General features: G+C 45.2%; 1 protein-coding gene across 2 annotated transcripts in view; it reads left to right on the forward strand.

Moving 5' to 3' along the window:
* The first annotated feature begins 20,507 nt into the window (after positions 1 to 20,507).
* The window catches only part of MASP2 (MBL associated serine protease 2), a 77,497-nt gene continuing 73,158 nt past the window's right edge, over positions 20,508 to 24,846 (forward strand). For both annotated transcript variants that reach the window (XM_073603464.1, XM_073603465.1), the window contains exon 1: positions 20,508 to 20,662. In XM_073603464.1, coding sequence (XP_073459565.1) covers positions 20,658 to 20,662 — 5 coding nt within the window. In that variant the 5' untranslated portion in view covers positions 20,508 to 20,657. The remainder of the gene's footprint in view (positions 20,663 to 24,846) is intronic.

Consider the following 24,846-nt stretch of genomic DNA (forward strand, 5'->3'; position numbering starts at 1 on the left):
CTGAGCAATAGCATGCAATGTCAAGCTGCAGCTAGAAAAGCCAGCAGAATATTAGCATACATAAAAAAGGGGATATACTCCAGAGATAAAACTATAACCCTGCCACTTTATAAAACTCTGGTTCGGCCGCATCTGGAGTATTCTGTGCAGTTCTGGTCACCAGTCCTCGGGAAGGATGTGCTAGAGCTGGAGAGAGTCCAGAGAATGGCAACAAAATTAATAAGGGGACTGGAGGACTTCAATTTATGAGAAACGTCTACAAGAACTACATTTATTCTCCCTGCAGAAGAGACGCTTGAGGGCAGATAGCAATATACAAATACCTCAATATTTATCCCAGCATAGGAAAAAAATACTCAGTCTCAAGGAGTATAAGAGGACACAAGGACATACAATGAGATTGGAGGAGAAGCAGTTTAACCTTAAGCTGTGTAGGGGGGTTTTCACTGTCAGGGCGATAGGGATGTGGAACTCTCTTCCACAATTGGTGGTATCAGAGGGAAGTATTAATATTTTTAAAGGACTCTTGGACTTGAATCTTAGTGAACACAACATACAGGGTATGAGAAATGATTATCGACACTGACACACGTACACCTACACAGGTTGAACTGGATGGACTACTGTCTTTATTCAACCTTACCTACTATGTAACTATGTATGTAACTCGGCCAGGTACATGACATGAATGATGTTCAGTATGGCAAGCTAGTTAAACTTCTGCACTGCTAGAGCTCATGACTTTGAGGTTTCTTGAGTGTGAACAAATCCAAAATGGACCCTTAAGGTCTCATTGATTAAAAGGCCACCACCAGCTTGATTAAACAATGGCATAGCATCGCAGCCAAGTCTTTTCTGTTTCTGAGATGTACAATTGGCACGGGCACTCATGGAGATCAGGTCACCTAACAAGATTCAATTATCCTGCGAACAACCCCTACCATTGCCTCTGTAAGTCCAGTAAGTACAGGAAAGCTGCAGGCAAGATGATTTTGTAAAGAATTGTGAAATCGGGATTATTATGGAGTTATTATCTAGAAAATGAAGGGAAATTACAGGTCTAAGTGGTACAGCTATCATCTGCCTGGGATAAATGGTCTTCTATATATGATGGAACAAAAAAAAAAATCCCAACTGTGAATTACATCTACAGCTATACACATCAAAAATAATATCAGAAGCTTTACAAAAGTGAAGATATTTGAGTCAGATAATGGAGACAGCAGTGTTATGACTAGACAGGCAGTCTGACTACGCTTTGCCCTTTCCAATACATTGACAGGAATTGGTATTCCTTTTTTTTCCCAGGAACCAAAAGCAGGCCAAGTAAAGACAGCTTTAAAGTGCAACTACTACTATACAAATTGAATGGATTGTTTAGGTTTGTCCAAACTTTTTCAAGGACAAATCTGCAGAGACCCAATCTGACAAAGGTACTAGCCTTTTTCAAAGAAAAATAAAATCTATCTTTTTTGTTGGAGATTTTCTTTCACTTCCTGACTGTTGTCACCAGAGGAAAATATAGCACCAAAAAGCACATGGACAACAATACCCTTACAGAGGATCAAACCCTCCCCGGGTAATTAAAAAAATGGCTGACACAAGATCCCAAGCAAGATCTATAGGAGATCTGTTCTACCTCTCCTACTCACAGCAGCGAAGAGCTGCATTCCATTGTTGTGGAAGCAGACGCAGACAGTGGCCGTCTGGTTGAAAACAGTAGCCGAAATTAATGCAATGGAGGACTTGGTGGCCACAGATGGAGGCCTTCGCGAAAAAGTTCCTCAAGAAATGGTTTACTGGCACGAGTTTGTTTATCCTGAGGAGCATGCGGAGCTGGTAACTTGACTCCCCTGGGAATGGAGATGTCTGGAGAGACTCCCCAGGCAGAGATTGGTTGGAGGTCCTCCTTCTTTCTTATCCTTGCTTACTTTTTTTTCCCTTTTTCTCTACTCTCCTCTGATGTTTGGCCCCCTGGGTTGTACTTATTCTCTTTACACCTCAAATTAAATGGTGTTTACCGTCCAAAATTGTACGGGATGGAGAAGCTTCCTAGACCGTGAGGAGCACGATTTGGATCTTAATGTTTGGGTTTTTCATCACCGACATTTTACTATTTGCACATATGGCTGTGTATGTTGACATGCTCCACTGTATGTATACCAATGTTATGGTTTCTGTGTTACCGTATGCCTTATCTAAATAAAGAATTGAAAAAAAAATGTCTGGAAAAAAATGATTTCTTTCTACAACAAACTAGTCACATTTGTAATTGCTGCGTATATACTGTGTATACACTGATCAGCCATAACATTATGATGACCCACCCAACAATGAGTAGGTCGCAGTTTTGGACCCTTTTTGTCTTCAAAACAATCTCTGCCAGATGCAACATGGATGCCACTAGACCTCTGAAGGTATGTTGTGGTATCTGACACCAAGCCATCAGTAACAGATCTTTAAGTCCTGTAAGTTGTGAGGTGGGGCCTCCATGGATTGGACTTGGTCTCCAAATTCTCCAGTTCCATAGAGCATCTGTGGGATGTGCTGCAAAGACAAGTCAACACCTTACATTTGTGATCCTCAAACCATTTTTGCAGTGTGGCAGGGCGCATTATCCTGCTGAAAGAGGCCACTGCTATCAGGGAAAATCATTTCCGTAAAGGGGTGTACTTGGTCAGCAACAATGTTTAGGTAGGTGGTACATGTCAAAGAAACATCCACATGAATGGCAGGAAACCAAGGCTTCCCAGTAGAACATTGCCCAAAGCATAACATAGCCTCCGCCGGCTTGCCTTCTTCCCATACTGCATCCTGGTGCCATCTCTTCTATAGGTAAGTGACAGTCATACTCACCCGACCATCCATGTGATGTAAGAAAATGAGATTCATCAGACCAGGCCACCTTCTTCCATTGCTCTGTGGTCCAGTTCTGATGCTCACATGGCCATTGTTCGCACCTTTGGCTGTGGACACGGGTCAGCATGGGCACCCTGACCAGTCTGCAACTATGCAACCCCATACACAACCAACCGTGATGCCCATTTTTTCTGCTTTCAACACATTAACTTCAGGTGCAATATGTTTACTTGCTGCCAAATATATCCCAACGACTTTCAGATGCATTGTAACGGGATAATCAATGTTATTCCCTGTACCTGTCAATGATCTTAGAAATTATGGATGATAGGTGTATTTATATATATTTATTTTGAAGGCACCTGGACCTCACTCCACATGTTTTGTGCTCTGTCAGTAAATTTTTGTTATGACTGCATGCCAGCCATAATCTGTTTTACCTGCCGTTGGGAATGCTGCCCCTTATTTCCCCTTTGTCCATGGCTGTAAATTGCCATTACAATTAAATATTGTGCACAGGAAAGCCAAATTTAACCCCAGGCTGTCAACCGTTTAGGGCAGGCAAGAGACTGATTAATAACCACAAAACCAATTAGTGTCTATATGCTGGGCATCAAAGTGATATTAGTTTTGTGATCTGCTCGTTGTTCTGTGAGATTAGGACAAGCTTCAACAGCTACAGCAGATGAAAACAGAGCCAAACCAGGACTTGTTAAACCAAGATATGTATGTCGTACGCTCACACTAGAAGCCAACATTAATTTTTGCAGCACACTTCAGCAAATGTGCCAAGATGTTAGACTGATAAGTAATACAATAATGACACCCAGTCACATGTATTTTCCTAGTATTAAAACACAGAGTTATGACATCTTATGTTAAAATGATAACTGTAAGCGCAAGAGACAGTGTGGCTGCGGACATAAAAGTGGGCAATAAATGAACAATATCAGTCCATTAGTCCATAAAAATCAGTTCTTAACATAAGATGAGAGGCGGCAGCTGTCCTCAGAGAAAAGCCAGCTCTGTAAACAGGATGAAAAGAAGAGGAAGACACAGGAAGCACCACCTGAGTGTAGCATTTAGGTACAGTTTAATTGCATAGTAAGTAAAGCACTTACACGATACACGATAAAATAAGGCTCATCTGTATATAGATGTGAAGTGTAGCTCTCCTGGCATCCAAAACAGGCATCCACGAATATGGCGAGATGTTAGGGGGACCGCAATCCCTCCTGTGGTCATCAGGCCACCAGGAAGTCGGCCAGAACCAATGTAGAACACACGGAAATGACATCACCGGAAGCGGAGGAACATCAGGGAGAGATCGGCTAGACAGGCAAGGCATAGTACAGCATGTCCCTATTGCCCCCTGTTGTCTGCGATTGATCCGGCAGACCGACTGACCGGGGGAGTGGATTGTTTGCCGCTCCCCCCACCCAAAAAAATGGAGCACCAGCCTTCACTGCTAGCAACATCACTGACAATCCAGCCTATCCATTCTTTAGAGACTAGTGACATCATTAGTATGACCTCATCTGGAATATTCTGTTCAGTTTTGGGCACCAGTACTCAAAAAGGATAAAATAAAGAAATGGTCGCAGTCCGAATTTCCAAAAAGCTTGCTTGATGTACCTTTATTGTCACAAGTGTATCAGACAAGCACAGGACAAGCAAGCTTTAACTGCTTGTCCTGTGTTTGTCTGATACACTTGTGACAATAAAGGTACATCAAGCAAGCTTTTTGGAAATTTGAAGTGCGACCATTTCTTTATTTTATTTCGCATTGGACGGTGGTGAGCCGGGGTCTGCACCTGTCATCCATCTGCACCTGAAGATTTGCCTGGAGCGGTGAGCTATGGTGTGCTTTTTTTTGGTTCCTGCTGTGATATCTCAAAAAGGATATCGGGGAACTGGAGAAAGTGCAGAGAAGGGCAAACAAACTGATAAGAGGCATGGAGGAGCTCAGCTATGAGGATAGATTAGAGGAACTGGATTTATTCTCTTGAGAAGAGGAGATTTAGGGGGGATATGATCAACATGTACAAATACATAAGGGGTCCATATAGTGAACTTGGTGTTGAGTTATTCAAGCAGTCCTAGCAACCAATAATTTGACAGGGTGGGCAGCAGGCGGGATTTCCCATTGTAAACAGCCGTGAACACTACTAAGGGAAGCCTGTACGACAGTTGGCAACGCTGATCCGGCCTTGGTACCAGGAGCCTCTCATGGGGGCCCCCACTGGCCCTGGGCCCTTTCATGGCCGGGATATATAAAAATCTTCAAATTCTTCATAATTCATGAAACACTCAGCTAAGGAGTCGCCATACCAGAGGAGCGCCCCCCCCACCACCAGAAAAGGTTGAGTGAATCATCCTCTCCAAGTGGTGGTCAATACACAAACCTTATGTTGAAACAAAGTCACCTGAACAATAGTGCCCTTTTCAGGAAAACAAAAGATATTTACCTGTTTTGAATAGAATAGAATAGAGAGAAACTAGTTCTTCAGACAATCAACTTATTGCGAAGCAGAAATCAAAGATATTTACTTGTCCTTGTTGGGTAGATAAAAGGATAGACCCAACACTGCCATAAAAAGTTACACAGATACGTAACTGGATTGTTCTCACACAAAAATCACCCTTATCTAACGGAACCCATTGTTTAGACTCTAGGAATTGTGTATACAGCTAAACTCTAAATATTCATTGAGTCTATCCAAAGTTCACTTCAAAAGACTTTTAGGAAGACATTTGAAAGTTGTGCATTTAGCATTATTTTAAAATATAATAAAATTATGATCAAAATAAAATTTTGATCATAAGTCACTCATCAAAATAAAATTTTGATCATAAGTCACTTAAATAATATATTATATTCTGGGTCATAGATAAAATTACGATTTTAGTGTCTACTGACCCAATGATAAATCTGTCGTAGGGTTAAAACATAAGACTTAGATGTAAGAACAAATTAGAAGTAAGAATTGTTTTAAAATGCCAATCAGTGTTATGAAAGACATATGAATTGTGACTATAACTGTATAAAAGTATACCTCTAGCATGTGTTTTCCTAGATAAACAAGTGTTCACCGGATATACTAGAATTATACATTTATCCATATATATAACCATTTTATGTGATATTGATTCATCAAAATTATACTGAGCGTATGTTATATTGGACCGGTTACCAGAGTACTTAAATAATATATATATATTCCAGCACCAATATACAAACAGATACACATTATCAAAATAGTACATATTATTTAACAGATAGTTTAGAACACATTTTTCTGCCCTCAGACCTGCCTAGTGGTTGAAGGTGATATTACCTGAATTCACCAAAGTAAATCATTAGATTTTTCCAACCAATGGAAAATAAGCCATACCTTCTGGGCTGAGCTTATTATAATTTTATGAGCTTATTGTCCCAGATGGTATAAAGTATGTGAGGTGCCATAGAGAGGGATCACAGACCCACACGCTGACATACACCCTCTGGACGAACACAAATTTGGTAATAAGCGACCACTCCCCATCTCGCTGGACATTGCTGCTAGGACGAATCGAATATACATCCTTTCCTTTACACAGTGGTGAGATATTGACCATATAATTATTGATAACATTTTTCACTTCCCAAAATCATAGGAATTGTGTCATTGGGGGTTATTTACTAAAGGCAAATTTACTTTGCACTGCAAGTGCACTGGAAGTGCACTTGGAAGTGAAGTCGCTGTAGATCCGAGGGGGACATGCAAGGAAAATAAAAAACAGCATTTTAGCTTGCACGTGATTGGATGATAAAATCAGCAGAGCTTCCACTCATTTCAGATTTAGAGCGACTGCAATTCCAAGTGCACTTGCAGTGCACTTTCAAGTGCACTTGCAGTGCAAAGTGGATTTGCCTTTCGTAAATAACCCCCATTGTGTCTTACTGTATGCATGTTATCTTATCCAATACTGTGTGAAGGGAAAATTATAGGAATCGTGTTTTACTGTTTACATTTTATCTTATCCAATACTGTGTGAAGGGTAGTTTAGTATTTAATAATTGTCCCCTGTTATTGGCCTTGTGTGTTGTTGGTGAAATTAAGATCAAACTGTATTACAACAAATTTGGTTACTGTGGTCCCAGGGAAATGATTTATCGCCCCATTCAATCTGGTAGCTCTGTTAAATTAACACTCCCTTCAAATTGATAATATCTATCTGTTGACTCCGCTAGACATACTTTGTATTCCTTCCGGCCGGAGAAATTCAGAGGATTGTTTTCCCGAGATATCGGGGGATATTTATGAAAGGCAAATCCACTTTGCACTACAAGTGCAAACTACAAGTGCAAAGTGCACTTGAAATTGCACTGAAAGTGCACTTGGAAGTGCAGTCGCTGTAAGATTGAGGGGTAGATCTGAAATGAGGGGAAGCTCTGCTGATTTTATCATCCAATCATGTGCAAGCTAAAATGCTGTTTTTTATTTTCCTTGCATGTCCCCCTCGGATCTACAGCGACTTTACTTCCAAGTGCACTTTCAGTGCAATTTCAAGTGCACTTTGCACTTGTAGTTTGCACTTGTAGTGCAAAGTGGATTTGCCTTTCGTAAATAACCCCCGTTGTGTTTTTGAAATTAAGGTGTGATTACCGCAAATCTTTTTAACATAGTCATTTGGGCTACCCTTGGGTTATTTGTCAAATATTAAAGCGGAGTTCCGCCGAAATTTTTTTTTAAAAAGTCAGCAGCTACAAATACTGCAGCTACTGACTTTTAAAACATGGACACTTACCTGTCCAGGGCGCCCGCGATGTCAGCACCCCAGCCCGAACCGTCTCTCGGTCCTCAGGTGCTGCCGCCTCCATCTTCGGTAAGGGGATCAGGAAGTGAAGGCTTGCGCCTTCACTTCCTGGTTCCTTACTGCGCATGCGCGAGTTGCGCAGCGCAATACGGATGGTCCCTGCTGTCTCTGGGACCCGTGTGTTTCCCAGCAGACAGCGGGGGGGGGGACAGGAACTGGCGTAAATAACCGCAGATTCTGCAGATATCTATGCTGGAAGTGGGTGCAAATACCTGTAATATACAGGTATCTGCACCCCCCTCCCCCCTGAAAGGTGCCAACTGTGACACCGGAGGGGGGGAGGAATCCGATGAGTGGAAGTTCCACTTTTGGGTGGAACTCCAATTTAAGGAAAATAGTTTTATTGCGGTGTTGATGTCTTTGGTATAGTGTATGAAATATTAATCACCAGAAAATCCGGTTCTGTAAGAAGTTGTATAATTATACTTGTTAAATAATAAAAATTACTTACTTATTAATTCTATTGGGAGATATTTATACGTTGGTAAGAACTCCCCATAGATTAACGAACTCTGGAAATTATTGTGGTATGTTACTGATTGTCTGAACAAAGTTCACATTTTTCCCGTAAGGTTGGAGGCACTGCGCAAAACACTTAAATTTTATGTAATTCTAATTCCCCATATGTATTATTAAGATTCCATACCACACTCACAACAGCCCTTGGGCACCCAAATCTTCTATGTGCACCTTCTTATAAAGCTAGTTATAAATTGGCACAGTTGCCTTTTTTGTTTAGATGCTCTTCAAGTCTCTATTCTTTCAGTGCACTTAAAACAAAGACGTTCTCCAAATGTCTTTGTGTACGCACGAAGGACCCATGAAGGAATGTCAGTTGATTTAATACATAATTCAAATGACTCTTTGTAGAGAGAAAACATCACACATTTGCACACAGGAATCTCTGTTGAAGTTCACATAAGTAAGTGAGTGTATTTTGTGTGTGAATGCCTTGAAGAAACTAACATGATTTCTTTGATTTTATCATTACATATATGGAAAGGCGTTCCACAGGTTTTCAAAGGCTTTGATTCATAATATAAATCTTGAAGTAAACAGTAAACAAGGTCACTGAAAATGATAACATGTGCAATGGGAGCATTCCACCATTTGGGAAGGTAATGTTAAACGATTTGTTTAAAAAAAAAACAAAAAAAACATGTCATACTTACTTACTCTGTGCAGTTGGTTTTGCACAAAGTGGCCCCGATCCTCCTTTTCTAGGGGTCCCTCAGCAGGACTCCTGGCTCCTCCTCTTCTCGAGTGCCTCGTTGGAGAGTCGCTCTCCCTTGGGGCACTTGTGCGGGCGCGCTCACGTGTCCTGCTGCTGCGTCTATTGACACAGACAGCAGGACTCGGCCCCGCCCCCCGGCTCCCATGCCGTTGGATTTGATTGACAGCAGCGGGAGCCAATGGCTGCGCTGCTATCAATCTATCCAATCAGGACCTGAGACACCGGCTGGAGCTGGAAAGATCGGGTTCAGGTAATAAAAGGGGGGCTCTGGGGGGCAGCTGCATCACAGGAGGTTTTTCACCTTAATGCAAAGAATGCATTAAGATGAAAAACCTTGAGGGTTTACAACCCCTTTAAATGACAATGAAGTGATAACTGTACCCACGCTATGGCTATGTGTTATGTGTACTTACTGTAACAGGAAGTAACGTAGTAGAAAGGAGTGGAAAGATTTGGGTGTAGGAGGAGAATAGTGTATAAGAAAGAACCAGTCATGAGCGCCCCCAGCTTCTGAAGATGCCCAGTGGGAGGGGCAAAACGCGGCAAGCAGGGACGAGATAGTGGTGTCAATCCGATAGCTGGAATGCATGCCACGGCAGCAATCCCAGACTACATACATGCTTGAAGTTTTCTACTTTTGTAAGTGTATTTGCTTTTAAACTTTTAATAAAGTAAACCGTATTATGCTATGGATACTGCTCTCTTCATTGGATTGTATATTACAACTATGCTGAGAGCCTTGTAATGGAAGGAGAAGGAATGGGTTACATTCATCTACTGGTTAAGGATATATATACCATGCTGTTTTGAATCATACTGTTGGTGATGGATTTTCACAAGAAAGAATCATCTACACCAGGGGTCTTATCTACACCGACACTTCATTTGCACTGATGGACTATTTATTTTTCTAGTGAACGCACTAGCGCTTTATATATATATATATATATATATATATATATATATATATATATATATATATATATATACACAGTATCTCACAAAAGTGAGTACACCCCTCACATTTTTGTAAATATTTTATTATATCTTTTGTGATGTGACAACACTGAGGAAATGATACTTTGCTACAATGTAAAGTAGTGAGTGTACAGCTTGTATATCAGTGTAAATTTGCTTCCCCTCAAAATAACTCAACACAGCCATTAATGTCTAAATCGCTGGCAACAAAAGTGAGTACACACCTAAGTGAAAATGTCCAAATTGGGCCCAATTAGCCATTTTTCCTCCCTGGTGTCATGTGACTCGTTAGTGTTACAAGGTTTCAGGTGTGAATGGGGAACAGGTGTGTTAAATTTGGCGTTATCGCTCTCACACTCTCATACTGGTCACTGGAAGTTCAACATGGCACCTCATGGCAAAGAACTCTCTGAGGATCTGAAAAAAAAGAATTGTTGCTCTACATAAAGATGGCCTAGGCCAGTGATGGCGAACCTTGGCACCCCAGATGTTTTGGAACTACATTTCCCATGATGCTCAACTACATTGAAAAGTGCATGAGCATCATGGGAAATGTAGTTCCAAAACATCTGAGGTGCCAAGGTTCGCCATCACTGGCCTAGGCTATAAAAAGTGAGCTGCAGCACGGTGGCCAGGACCATACAGCGGTTTAACAGGACAGGTTCCACTCAGAACAGACCTCGCCATGGTCGACCAAAGAAGTTGAGTGCACGTGCTCAGCGTCATATCCAGAGGTTGTCTTTGGGAAATAAACGGATGAGTGCTGTCAGCATTGCTGCAGAGGTTGAAGGGGTGGGAGGTCAGCCTGTCAGTGCTCAGACCATATGCCTCACACTGCATCAAATTGGTCTGCATGGCTGTCGTCCCAGAAGGAAGTCTCTTCTAAAGATGATGCACAAGAAAGCCAACAAATAGTTTGCTGAAGACAAGCAGACTAAGGACATGGATTACTGGAACCATGTCCTGTGGTCTGATGAGACCAAGATAAAATTATTCGGTTCAGATGGTGTCAAGCGTGTGTCGGCGGCAACCAAGTGAGGAGTACAAAGACAAGTGTGTCTTGCCTACAGTCAAGCATGGTGGTGGGAGTGTCATGGTCTGGGGCTGCATGAGTGCTGCCGGCACTGGGGAGCTACAGTTCATTGAGGGAACCATGAATGCCAACATGTACTGTGACATACTGAAGCAGAGCATGATCCCCTCCCTTCGGAGACTGGGCCACAGGGCAATATTCAAACATGATAACGACCCCAAACAGACCTCCAAGATGACCACTTCCTTGCTAAAGAAGCTGAGGGTAAAGGTGATGGACTGGCCAAGTCCTATTGAGCATCTGTGGGGCATCCTCAAACGGAAGGTGGAGGAGCGCAAGGTCTCTAACATCCACCAGCTTCGTGATGTCGTCATGGAGGAGTGGAAGAGGACTCCAGTGGAAACTTGTGAAGCTCTGGTGAACTCCATGCCCAAGAGGGTTAAGGCAGTGCTGGAAAATAATGATAGCCACACAAAATATTGACACTTTGGGCCCAATTTGGACATTTTCACTTAGGGGTGTACTCAATTTTGTTGCCAGCGGTTGAGACATTAATGGCTGTGTGTTGAGTTATTTTGAGGGGACAGCAAATTTACACTGTTATACAAGCTGTACACTCACTACTTTACATTGTAGCAAAGCGTCATTTCTTCAGTGTTGTCATTGGAAAAGACATAATAAAATATTTACAAAAATGTGAGGGGTGTACTCACTTTTGTGAGATATTGTAGATGTATATAATTTAGCATATGTGGTTTAGTATGTGAAAGCAGCGCTAAGTTTAATTTTTTGTTGACAGTTTTCTTCTAGTGTGAAAGTTCACCCCCTCTAGTGTGGTGTCACCAAAAACAGAAATATCACCGTCACATGTCTTTATCCACAGACTTGATATCGTAATGTAATGTTGAGAAATAATCAACAGAACATGATGTATTGATGAACATGATGTGGTTGTTGATGATGCAATATAACCACATATATTAACCTAGATACGTCACCCAGACAAATAGGCAGCACAGTGGCTAATTGGTTAGCACGTTTGCCTCACAGCACTAGGGTCATTGGTTCAAATCCCAACCACAGCACTACCTGCTGTCAGGATCACTTAGTGCTCCTGCTCCTCATTCTAGCATCCGGGTGTTTGCTGTTGCATTCTCCCTGTCTGTGTTCACCTGCAAGGTTATTGATGGTCAGTCACCTGTTATAAGAAAACCGAACACTCTATCCCTTGCTTGTGATAGCGACAGAGTTATCTGCATTGTACCTGATCAAGCCTCACGTTTGTCTGTCCCGCTTTGCTGTTGGATCTCCCTGTGTATGACCCGGATCGGATATTGGATTATTCCCTGAACTCAGCCTGCCTTTTACCTAGACTGTCATTGGATCGGATATTGGACTATTCCCAGAACTCAGCCTGCCTTTTACCTGGGCTGTCAAAGAACCATGCTATCTGTCTGCTAAACTGCAGTCTGTTGTTTACTCTGTTCACGTCTGCCCTGGTGTGGTGGCCAAGCACTATAGCATTGTGTATAAGTCCTGGGGGCAACCAAGTACCGGTAGGCCTGCTTGCCTTAAGGGAAAGGGGGCTGCTATAGGTAAAGCACACAGTTGCTAGCCATAGTGTCGGACCACCTGCATTGGGGTAGACGTGACATTCGTGACACCTGCGTGGAAGTTTGCAAGTTTTCCCTGTGCCTGTGTGGGTGTCCTCAAAGTACTCTGGTTTCCTCCCAACCTCCAAAGACATGCTGGTAGGTTAATTGTCTCCTGTCTAAGTTGACCCTTGTACGTGTATGTAGGAATGTGAGTTAGGCACCTTAGATTATAAGCTCCTTGAGGGCAGGTACTGATGTAAATGTATAATACATATGTAAAGCGCTGAGTAAATTGGCAGCACTATATAAGTAACTGAAATAAATGAATAAAAATACTGCCCTAGGTTCATCACCCAGACAAATAGCAAAAGTATCTGTGAAAAATATATATCAACAGTCCAGTTGCCAGATGGGACACTACATTGGAATGGGGCTCATGATGCAGATATTTTAGGGGGTTCACTTTGAATTGCCCATCTAATTCCAAAGATCCTGGATATGGCAAACCGCAATGCATTCCAAACAAGCAAGGGGAATTGTGGAATTATGGCTGGAATGAACACTGTGTCCACCGCGACCTGTTTTGTTGCCCTGATTGGCAACTTTTCCAAGTGAAGAGGCAGCAGCAAAAATAATGAGCATCAATAGCATTAAAAAAGGTTAACGAGACCATTTCAAATGTCACGTATTTGTTGTGGGCTGTCCACATCACCGGCACATGCTACACAACTGTCTGCACTCCAATACTGGAACGCAAGCTGGAAATAGAAAAAAGGAGAGAAATTCTAGAACCATAAAAGTAGATATACCAAAAATAGAGTAAAAAGTTGTATTTTTTAAAATTTTTTGCAATAGATCAAAAAAAATGTAAAGATGAACCACGCTTTTCACTCCACATTTTTTGCACGCCACAATTGAAAGCAAAATGAAAACCTAAATGAAGAAGAACTCAAATGGCATGTCGGATCTTTAAAAAAAAGAAAATCCCAGTAAACTAATATTTAAACATTTACAATAATAAACATTGTGGAAAAAAAAACATTTCCTTTCCCTTTTTCTAGAGAAAATAGGCAAAATTAATTGAACTGTGAAGTCCCCGAGAGACATGTGATGTTAGTCTATAGAGATCTCAACTTGCTTTTTATTAGATTTTAATGATAATCACCCCCTCTGCTATCCAACACCCAAAAGGACAGTTTTTTATGTGGCCTCCATGTCTGATAAAAACATGTTGGACTATCAAAAAGCTTTGAGTACCAGACACTATGTATGAGATATAATCAGATAGTTTAACCTAAAATAGACATTTTATTTTGCCAACATAATATCCATCACACACACAGAGGGGTAATTGAAGAACACCCTATGTGTTGTAGTTTGCAAAAAGTGTTTATAAACCTATTTTCTGTTTGGTAATACAGTGGTGCCTTGGATTACAAGCATAATTCGTTCCAGAAGAATGCTTGTAATCCAAAACACTCGTATATCAAAGTGAGTTTCCCTATAGAAGTCAATGGAAACTCAGATAATTCATTCCACAGTGACTTCTATTGTATGCAGTACCGCATGTGGCCAGAGGTGGGGGGTGCCGGTGTTCTGCCGAGAAAGTTCCGCTCGGCGTATAAGTTCCCCCCTCTACTGCGCCTGCGCAGTAGGTATCGGCGGAAATAGCCGAAGCACAACAGCTGAAAATCAGCTGTACGCTGTGCTCGGCACTTTTAGATTCCCCCTCTAGGTCCACTTGGATGGTGGGGAAGGAATCTGGACCCAGAGCGCAGGCGCCGTGTACAGCTGATTGAAGCATTTGAGCTTCGGCTATCTCCGGCGGCTGAGAGTAGTATGTACTGCGCAGGCGCTGCGCCTGCGCAGTACAGGGGGGGAACTTATCCGCCGAGGGAACATTCTCGGCAAGACACCGGAAACACTCGGAAACCGATCGGAGACGCTCAGATGCACTCGGAAAAACTCTGAGTATTTAAGAGTGGCTCCGAGTGCATCCGAGCGGCTCTGAGTGTCACTGGCCCCCCCGCACCTCTGGCCAAATGCGGTTCTGCACACCGAGGCTTGAATCCTGCTCATTTTGCGAGACAACGCTCGCAAATCGAGTCAGCATTTTTTAAAAATGATAGCTCGTATTGCGAAATGCTCGTTAACTGAGTATTACTGTACCACTTTTGTGTCAACTTCTATGTATTTGCACAAACTGCACCTATATGTACTTTGTTTGGCAGCAAGTGGGAGCTGGATATCTTCAGTAATGATGATTTCTCTATGTACCTGTGCCACATTGTATGTTGTACACAGGTACATAGGTACATAGATGATATTTTCATTTTCATTACTTTTTATTAAAGTGATTGTAAAGTCTTTTTTTTTGTTTGTTAAAAAAAACAAACATGTTATACTTACCTGCTCTGTGCAATTGGTTTTGCACAGAGCAACCCAGATCCTCTTCTTCTCGGGTCCGTTGTTCGGTGCTCCTGGTCCCTCCCTCCTGTTGAGGGCCCCCACAGCAAGCAGCTTGCTATGGGGGCACCCGAGCCGAGTCACGGCTCCGTGTGTCCATTCAGACATGGAATTGCGGCCTGGCCCCGCCCCCTTTTCTTTTCATTGGCTGACTGACTGATTGACAGCAGTGGGAGCCAATGGCACCATGCTGCTGTCTCAGCCAATGTGGAGGGGAGTCCTGGGCAGTCGAGACACTGCTGCAACATCACTGGATAGTGATGGGGCTCAGGTAAGTATTAGGGGGGCTGCTGCACACAGAAGTATTTTTATCTTAATGCATTCTCCTTCTACCTTTACAACACCTTTAAGTATTTCACTGACGTACAAAAGCCAACTAGAAAACATGTGGCAGAAAAGGTCAGATATCAGTCTCTGGATATATTTGTGCTTACAAGAATACAGCAAACAAAGTCAAGACCGTATCCACTGATCCTAAGGTCATCTGTAGTGCAATATGTTTAACTCCAAGAGATAACTATATAACAGAAGAGAATCCCTTTAAGTAGCCTCTCCGTTAGATGTTCATCTATGGAGAAGTATATACATAGACGATATTTTGTTCTTCTGGACTGGGTGGGTGGGTATTTTGTGGATATTTTGGGTATTTTAAACACAAACAGTGGCAATCTGTGCTTCACAATGGGCTGTTATTATCTGATAAGTTAAACTTTTTTAAATGTAACTATTGAGAAAGAACTTGATAGCTCCATCTCTGCTTCATTGCACAATAAAACAATGGCAGGTAATATATTTCTACATACAGAAAGTTTACATTTCTCAGGTTTAACCACTTCAATACCAGGCACTTTCCCCCCTTCCTGCCCAGGGCAATTTTCCGCTTTCAGCGCTGTCGCACTTTGAATGACAATTGCGCGGTCATACAACACTGAACCTAAATGAAATTTTTAAAATTTTCTTCCCACAAATAGAGCTTTCTTTTGGTGGTATTTGATCACCTCTGGGTTTTTTTTTTTTTGCTAAACAAACTAAAAGAGACCAAAATATTTGAAAAAAAAAAAAAAAGTTTTTTTTAGTTTCTGTTATAAAATTTTGTTTTCTCCTTCACTGATGAGGTGGCACTGATGGGCACTGATGAGGTGGCACTAATAAGGTGGCACTGATGGGCACTGATGAGAAGGCACTTATATGTAGAATTGATGGGCACTGATATGCAGCACTGATGGGCACCGTTAGGCTACACTGATATGCAGCACTGATGGGCACTGACAGGCGGCACTAATAGGTAGCACTGATGGGCACTGATAGGTGGCACTGGTGGGCAGTAATAGGTGGCACTGATAGGCACCACTGATGGGCACTGATAGGCAGCACTGATAGATGGCACTGGATAGGCAGCACTGATGATCAGCTACTGACAGGCATTACTGATTGGCATCTGAAGGGGCACTGATTGGCACATTCATGGGCACTGATTGGCACATTCATGGGCACAGATTGACACTTTGATGGGCACTGACAGACGTTACTGATGGGGCACAGACTGGCAGCTGATGGGCACTGATTGGCAGCTGATGGGCACCTCTTATGGGGGCTGCGCTGATAATCAATGTGCTGATTATCAGCGCAGACCCCCCCCCCCTCTGACAGGGAGAGACGCCGATCGGCGCTCCCTGTCAGCGCAAACCGAGGAAAGCTGTTTACCTGCACTTCCTGGTTCACGCTTTGATCAGCTCTCTAAAAATTGCGGATGCCTGCATATTTAGATGCAACCATGTGAGTTGCTAAAAGTTGTACCTTCATTAAATGTAACCATATTGCTACACTTAGAGGTGCCTTTTTTCTCTTTTATACTCAGTTGTGACATGACGCTACTTGTATGTCAAGACATCGCTTGTATATCAAGTCAAAATTTATTTAAATATTTTGCTTGTCTTGCAAAACGCTCTCAAACGAAGTTACTCTTAAACCAAGGTTTTACTGTATTTTTCTTCTATTGGACCCACAGCTCATACATACTGTATGTTTCCAGGGTTTAGTGCTGGACTATTTTTGCTGTGGATATACAGTATGTTGGACATTTGTCCTGTTTGCCTGATTCTCAAAGTCTATGGATACAAGACATATGACAGACAGTTGCCTTTCTATTATTTGGTGACACTATGCTAGAGTTTGAGAAGTTTCTTTTTTAAGAAATCGATAGAGGAATATTATCATTTGACCATTGAATGCTCTCACGGCAGTAGTGTCGCTAGGGGGTGACTACTGGGGCTACAGCCCACAATCTGGGGCCCATAGCCCCGAGTCCCTTGCCACAGGGTCCCTGCCTAACCAGCGGGTATCGGGTCGCGGCTGCGGTGGGTGAGCGGGCTGCATTAGAGGCGAGCAGGCGGACGAGCAGAGATGACATCATCTCTCTCCGCCCCCCTCCACATCACCGCTCTTCCGCCCTCACAGCCGGGCCGCTTCAATGTGGGAGCGATGTGCGGCGGGGAGCAGAGAGATGACATCATCTCTCACTGCCCGCCACACATCAGCGCTCTTCCGCCCTCACAGCCGGGCCTCTTCAATGTGGGAGCGATGTGCGGCGGGGAGCAGAGAGATGACATCATCTCTCACTGCCCGCCACACATCAGCGCTCTTCCGCCCTCACAGTGCGGGTGCTCATTTTATCAGAACACGGGCCTCTTCAATGTTGGAGGTGCAGAGGGGAGCAGAGAGATGACATCTCTTACTGCCTGCCCCGCATCTCCGCTCTCCTGCCCTTACTAAATGGACCATTGCTGCCAGACTACCACCAATGCAGCGACAATGCACATTTGGTGGCATTTGCTGGCATGGCAAGTGACAATCCACATCATTTGGCAAGTGACAACCCACATCTGGTGGCAGGTGACGTGGCAAGTGACAATCTGCAAATGGTGGCAGGTGACGTGGCAATCTACATCTGGTGGCAGGCGACATGGCAAGTGACAATCCACATCTAGTGGCAGGTGACGGTGGCAAGTAACAAGCTGCATCTGGTGACAGGCGATGGTGGCAAGTGACCGACCCCATCCCCCCCTGGCCTGCAAAAAGTTGGTGACCGCTGCTATGGGCTCTAGCCCCAGATCTTTTGCAGACCTAGCAACGCCCCTGTCTCACGGCATATATTATAATTCTCAATGACCTTGTTTAGGGTTTCCTTCAAGATATATGCTAAGAATCAAGTTCTTTGAAAGCTGTTGAGCGCCTTTCCAAGTATATACTGATAAAACCAGAGGAAACATTTTCCGCTTTATTCAAGGCATTCACCAACAAAATACACCCACTTATGTGAACTACAACAGTGGTTCTTATGTGGAAATGTGATGTTCCCTCTTTACAAAGAAACATTTGACATAAGAAAGAAATCACCGGACATTCCTCTGAATGCCCCTTGTGCATATACAAAGATTTGTGATGACCTTTTGATGAAATGTGTTACAGACCACACCCTAGTTGTTTGCAGCCTCCATCAGCAGAATCTCCAGGGGGGTATTACCACTATACAAGATTAACTATCATCAGCCTCAAGCAATAGAGATGAAAGTATTTCAACGTGTCAAAAGTTGTTTCTTATGGCACCTCCAGCGTAATGAAGTGGTTAAAAAAATGCAATTCTGTGCATCAAAGCAGTATCATTTTAATGTAGTGTCTAATAAAATGAAAAAATATGTGAGTCTGTCCATTAAATTTGTTCAATTTTTATATAGTGTCTTAGAACAAATACATTTTTCTTGTCAAGCTGATATATGCCTACTAAGAAAATGCAAAAACTGTTTCTTTCAAGATATATGCTAAGAATCAAGGACTTTGAAATCTGTGGAGTGCCTTTCCAAGTACAGTGCATCTGGAAAGTATTCACAGCGCTTCACTTTTTCCACATTTTGCTATGTTACAGCCTTATCCCAAAATGGATTAAATTCATTATTTCCCTTAAAATTCTGTAAACAATTCCACATAATGACAACATGCTTGAAATCTTTGCAAATTTATTAAAAATGAAAAAAATAAAAAATAAAAAATCCCATGTACATAAGTATTCACAGCCTTTGCTCAAAACTTTGTTGAAGCTTCTTTGGCACCAATTACAGCCTCAAGTCTCGTTGAGTATGATGCTACAAGCTTGGCACACCTATTTTTGGGCAGTTTCTCCCATTCTTCTTTGCAGGACCCCTCAAGCTCCATCAGGTTGGATGTGGAGTGTCGGGGCACAGCTCAGATCTCTCCACAGATGTTCAATCAGGTTCAAGTCTGGGCTCTGACTGGGCTACTAAAGGCCATTCACAGAGTTGTCCGGTAGCCACTCCCTTGGTATCTTGGCTGTGTGCTTAGGGTCTTTGTTCTGTTGGAAGATGAACCTTCCCCCAGTCTAAGGTCCAGAGCGCTCTGGAGCAGGTTTTCATCAAAGCCAAATTCATCTTTGCCTCGATCCTGACTAGTCTCCCAGTTCCTACCACTGAAAAACATCCCAACAGCATAATGCTGCCACCACCATGCTTCACTGTAGGGAAGGTAGTGGGAAGGTGATGAGTGGTGCCTGGTTTCCTCCAGACATGACACTTGCTATTCAGGCCAAGGAATTCAATCTTTGTTTCATCAGACCAGAGAATTTTGTTTCTCGTGGTCTGAGAGTCCTTTAGGTGCCTTTTGGCAAACTCCAGGCAGGCTGTCATGTGCCTTTTACTAAGGAGTGGCTTCTGTTTGGCCACTCTACCATACAGGCCTGATTGGTGGAGTGCTGCAGAGATGGTTGTTCTTCTGGAAGGTCCTCCTCTCTCCACAGAGAAACGCTGGAGCTCTGTCAGAGACAGAACACAGATCTGTCAATGTAAATAGACAGATCTCCATTCTGTCAGGGGAGGAGAGACAGATCTGTTGTCCCTACTGATTAGGAACAGCAATCAGTCTCCTTCTCCAGGCAGTCCCATCCCCCCACAGTTAGAAACACTCCCTAGGTAACACATTTGACCCCTTAATCGCCCCCTAGTGGTAACCCCTTCCCTGCCAGTGACATTTATACAGTAATCAGTGGCTATTTTTGGCTCTAATCGCTGTATAAATGTCACTGGTCCCAAAAAAAGTGTCAAAAGTGTCCGATCTATCCGCCGCAATGACGTAGTCCCGCTAAAAATCGCTGATCGCCGCCCAACAGGTCATGTTTTTAAGGTTTCCCTCAGCTGTGGTAATTACTGAGGCAGTGAAACTGATCAAATCACCTGTGCAAAATAATGGAAATCCTGAAAACATGGCGCCTTGAGGACTGGAGTTGAGAAACACTGGTATAGGGTTCTATATGTGGAGGTTTTCATTTTTTGTTTTTTTTTGTTTGAACTAAATAGACTTTTATTATTATTTATTATTTTGTATGTGTGTTTTTTCAACCTGAGTAACTATAAAATTACCTTTATAAACTGGAATTCATGAAAATGCACACTTCTCGGATTTGTCGCCACAGGCATACAGGTAAACATAGTAAGCCCTATTCCAAACAAAGCAAACCTATGCAGGTCACCGACCTCCTGAGATTGTGACACTGACCAAAGGTAGAGTGAAAGCAAACAGCCAAAGGCAGCAGAAAACAGAGGAGCAAAACCAGAGAACAGACAACATGAGGTGAGTTGATTTCCCCAACCCTATAGGAAACCTGTACGGAAAGGAATACACAGGCTGTGATGAGTGACCACATTCTTACCTGGTCTAGATCAGTGCCTCAAGGTACTGAAGCCATCAGATCAGTAAGCCAGTCAGGCAACTGGCAGGTTTAGAAGTCGAAGTCAGCAATGGCAGACTTCATATGTCTCTCTCGACATGTTTCCCTTGCAAGTAAAAAGAAAGCACGCTGGATTATAATGTGCACCATCTAACTAGGGTTCTACTGACAAATTTTACCACTGGCTTGGCATCCAGTGTATACTTTAAAGCTATAACAATCCATGTGATGCAACATTGTGTTCCCAGATGATAGGCAGCAAGTTTCTTCTCCTCTCCTTGAATATGTAGGACATTTTGGACTTGGAGGAACTCTGCCATTTGCTGAAATTTTCTTAGCATTGAGAAATGTTAATGCCTCAGTTCCACACCTGACCTCATTAGTAATTTTAAATATAGGTCAAAACATTCAGCCTCAACCTGAAGGTTCTGTCTGCCTTATATCTGTCTACCCAGAAAATTGGATTTCCTTCTCTAAAACGACTTAAGGGCCACACACACAGGTCAAATATCAGGCGGCATTGGCTGGTTCAATAGAAACCAGCTGACATCGGCCCTTGTGTCAGCGGGAAGCCTGCTGCCCGCTGGGTTGAATGAAAAAAAATGTAATAGTTTGTACCAGGCTTTAGACTTTCCTCCTGCATGTTCTGATCTGTAAAATATCTTCTGACCTTGTTTGTCTGTTGCCTACCCTGACCATCTGCCTGTTTATCTTCACTTTCAGCAGCACTATTAGCATGCATTAAAAAGGGTATTTACTCATGAGATTAGACTACAGTTCTATCACTTTACAAAAGTCCAGCCACATCAAGAGTCAGAGGCGGCTCTAGACTTTGTGAGGCCTTAGGCAAAATTTAGACACGAGGCCCCACTCATACCCATAATGGATAAAAAAAACTCAAGCAAGTAAAAATGGCTGCAGAAAGATGTGTGGATCTAGCACATAGGCTATCAGCACCAATTTCAGGGCACCCTCCTCACCCATCAGACATATGCGGCCAATACAACATCTGGGACCCAGCAAGGTGACAACCCCTCTAGGATTTTCCCCTGTGCCTTGGGAGAATGGGAAGGGGGTGTCACTGAATCATTCCATATCCACAGGGGAAGGAGAGTGGGGGTATCCCAGCGCAGCTAGAGAGAGAGAGAGAGAGAGGTGGGGTGAGGGAGGTTGAGAGGGAGCGAGAGAGAGGAAGAGAGAATGAGGAAGAGGGAGGGAGAGAGAGGGAGGGGGGAGAGAGAGTGTGAGGGTGAAAGAGGGAGAGAGAGAGAGTGAGGGATAGAGGGAGAGGGAGAGACAGAGAGGGATAGAGAGAGAGGGGGAGAGAGGGAGAGAGAGGGGGGAGAGAGAGGGAGAGAGAGAGAGGGAATGGGGAGAGAGGGAGGGGGAGAGAGGGAGGGAGAGGGAGAGAGAGGGAGGGGAGAGAGGGAGAGGAGAGAGAGGGAGAGAGAGGGAGGGGGAGTGAGGGTGAGAGAGAGAGGGAGGGAGGGGGAGAGAGAGGAAGGGGGAGAGAGAGGGAGGTGGAGAGGGAGGGTGCGAGAGGGAGAGAGGAAAAGAGTGAGGGAGGGAGAGACAGGGAGGGAGGGAGAGTGAGAGAGAGGAAGAGAGAGTGAGGGGGAGAGAGGGAGGGGGAGGGAGGGAGAAAGAGAGGAAGAGAGAGTGAGGGGGAGAGAGGGAGGGTGAGGGAGGGTGAGGGAGGATGAGAGGGAGGGAGAGAGAGAGGAAGAGAGACTGAGGGAGGGGGAGAGAGAGAGGGGGAGAGAGAAGGAGGGGGAGAGAGGGAGGGAGAGAGAGAGAGTAGGGAGAGGAAGAGAGTGAGGGAGGGAGAGGGGGAGAGAGGGAGGGTGAGAGGGAGGGAGAGAGAGAGGAAGAGAGAGTGAGGGGGGAGAGAGGGAGGGTGGTGGAGGATGAGAGGGAGAGAGAGAGAGGAAGAGAGGGGGAGAGAGGGAGGGAGAGAGAGGAGAGAGAGGGAGAGGAAGAGAGTAAGGGAGAGGCAGGGAGGGAGGGAGGGGGAGAGAGGGAGAGTGAGAGGGAGGGAGAGAAAAAGAGGGAGGGGTAGAGAGAGAGGGAGGGGTGAGAGAGTGAGGGAGGGTGAGGGAGGAAGAAAGAGTGAGGGAGGGAGAGAGAGAGGGGGAAGAGGGAGGGGAGAGGGAGGGGGAGAGAGGGAGAGAGGGGGAGAGAGGGATGGAGGGAGGGTGAGAGGGGAGGGAGAGGGAGGGAGGGGGAGGGAGGGCGAGAGAGGGAGGGAGAGAGAGGGAGAGAGGGAGGGGAGAGAGAGGGAGAGAGGGAGAGGAGAGAGAGGGAGAGAGAGGGAGGGTGAGAGAGAGGGAGGGAGGGGGAGAGGGAGGTGGAGAGGGAGGGGGGAGCGAGAGAGAGAGGGAGGGTGAGGGAGGGAGAGGGGAAAAGAGTGAGGGAGAGACAGGGAGGGAGAGAGGGAGAGCGAGAGAGAGGAAGAGAGAGTGAGGGGGAGAGAGGGAGGGGGAGAGAGGATGAGAGGGAGGGAGAGAGAGAGGAAGAGAGAGTGAGGGGGAGAGAGGGAGGGTGAGCGAGGATGAGAGGGAGGGAGAGAGAGAAGAAGAGACTGAGGGAGGGGGGAGAGAGAGGGGGAGAGAGAAGGAGGGGGAGAGAGGGAGGGAGAGAGAGAGAGAGTAGGGAGAGGAAGAGAGTGAGAGAGAGGGAGGGTGAGAGGGAGGGAGAGAGAGAGGAAGAGAGAGTGAGGGGGGAGAGAGGGAGGGTGAGGGAGGATGAGAGCAAGGGAGAGAGAGAGGAAGAGAGGGGGAGAGAGGGAGGGAGAGAGAGGGAGAGGAAGAAAGTGAGGGAGAGGCAGGGAGGGAGGGGGAGAGAGGGAGGGTGAAAGGGAGGGAGAGAAAAAGAGGGAGGGATAGAGAGAGAGGGAGGGGTGAGAGAGTGAGGGAGGGTGAGGGAGGAAGAGAGAGTGAGGGAGGGAGAGAGAGAGGGGGAAGAGGGAGGGGGAGAGAGAGAGGGAGGGGGAGAGAGGGAGGGAGGGGGAGAGAGGGATGGAGGGAGGGTGAGAGGGGAGGGAGAGGGAGGGAGGGGGAGGGAGAGGGAGGGAGGGGGAGGGAGGGAGAGGGAGGAAGAGGGAGAGAGAGATCTCTAGCCCCGTTCCTGTCTGCAGCCCCTCCTGTGTACCATGTCCCAGTCTGCAGTGCCTGTCTGTGGGAAGCTGTGTGTGATGCTTGGTACAGTACCTTCCATGCCAGCAGGATGTTCATGACGGTCAGCAGCAGGCAGGGTCCATTCTCATTCTGGGTGGGGACAGTGTCCTGCTCCTTCCAGAGGATCTGTTTGCTATGAGATGGAGTGGTCCCTGGTCACCTTTACCTTCCACCCGTCCTCGTTTTCCGGCCCCAGTCAGCCTGTCCTCCAGTCCTGGGAGGTCTTTAGAGCTCTTCTCCCTCCAGAACTATCAATCCTTGCAAGCCTCGCTGCTCAACTTGCTCGCCAGACCCGGACTGGGACAAAAAATAGACTGAGCAGCCCATGATAGCGGTCCCTTCCCCGCTCCCCAGCCTGAGAGACCCCCGCAGTAGCCGGAGTGAAAAGAGGGGGGAACCTAGCATAGCTGCCCAGGGGTGAGGGGGCCAGAAAAGAGAACAGGGGTGGCGGAGAGCACAGGAGTGAGGCTGAAAGCAGCAGAGGGAGGGGGGGCCGAGAGTGTGCGGGGCAAGAGCACTGGGGGGAGTGGAGAGCGGGGGGGCGGAGAGCACTGGGGGAGCTGGAGAGCACTAGGGGGGTGCACTGGCGGGAGTGAAGAGCCTGGCAGGGGCAGAGAGCATGGGGGGTGATGGAGAGCATAGGGGCCAGAGAGTACTGGGGGAGGGGCAAAAGAGCATAGGGAGGGTGGGGGGTGGAGAGCACTGGGGCAGCTGGGTAGGACATTGTGGTGGAGAGCATGGGGGGGAGCCAGGGAGCACAGGGGGGTGGGGGATTTGGAAAGCACTGGGGGGGGGGAGCTGGATAGCATAGTGGGGTGGTGAGCATGGGGGGGTGCCAGGGAGAAAAGTGGGGTCTGGAAAGCACAAGGGGGGATCTGGAGAGTACTGTGGGGGGAGTTGGAGAGCACGGG

This window comes from Aquarana catesbeiana, linkage group LG10, assembly GCF_042186555.1.
Source record: "Aquarana catesbeiana isolate 2022-GZ linkage group LG10, ASM4218655v1, whole genome shotgun sequence".
Lineage (NCBI taxonomy): Eukaryota > Metazoa > Chordata > Amphibia > Anura > Ranidae > Aquarana > Aquarana catesbeiana.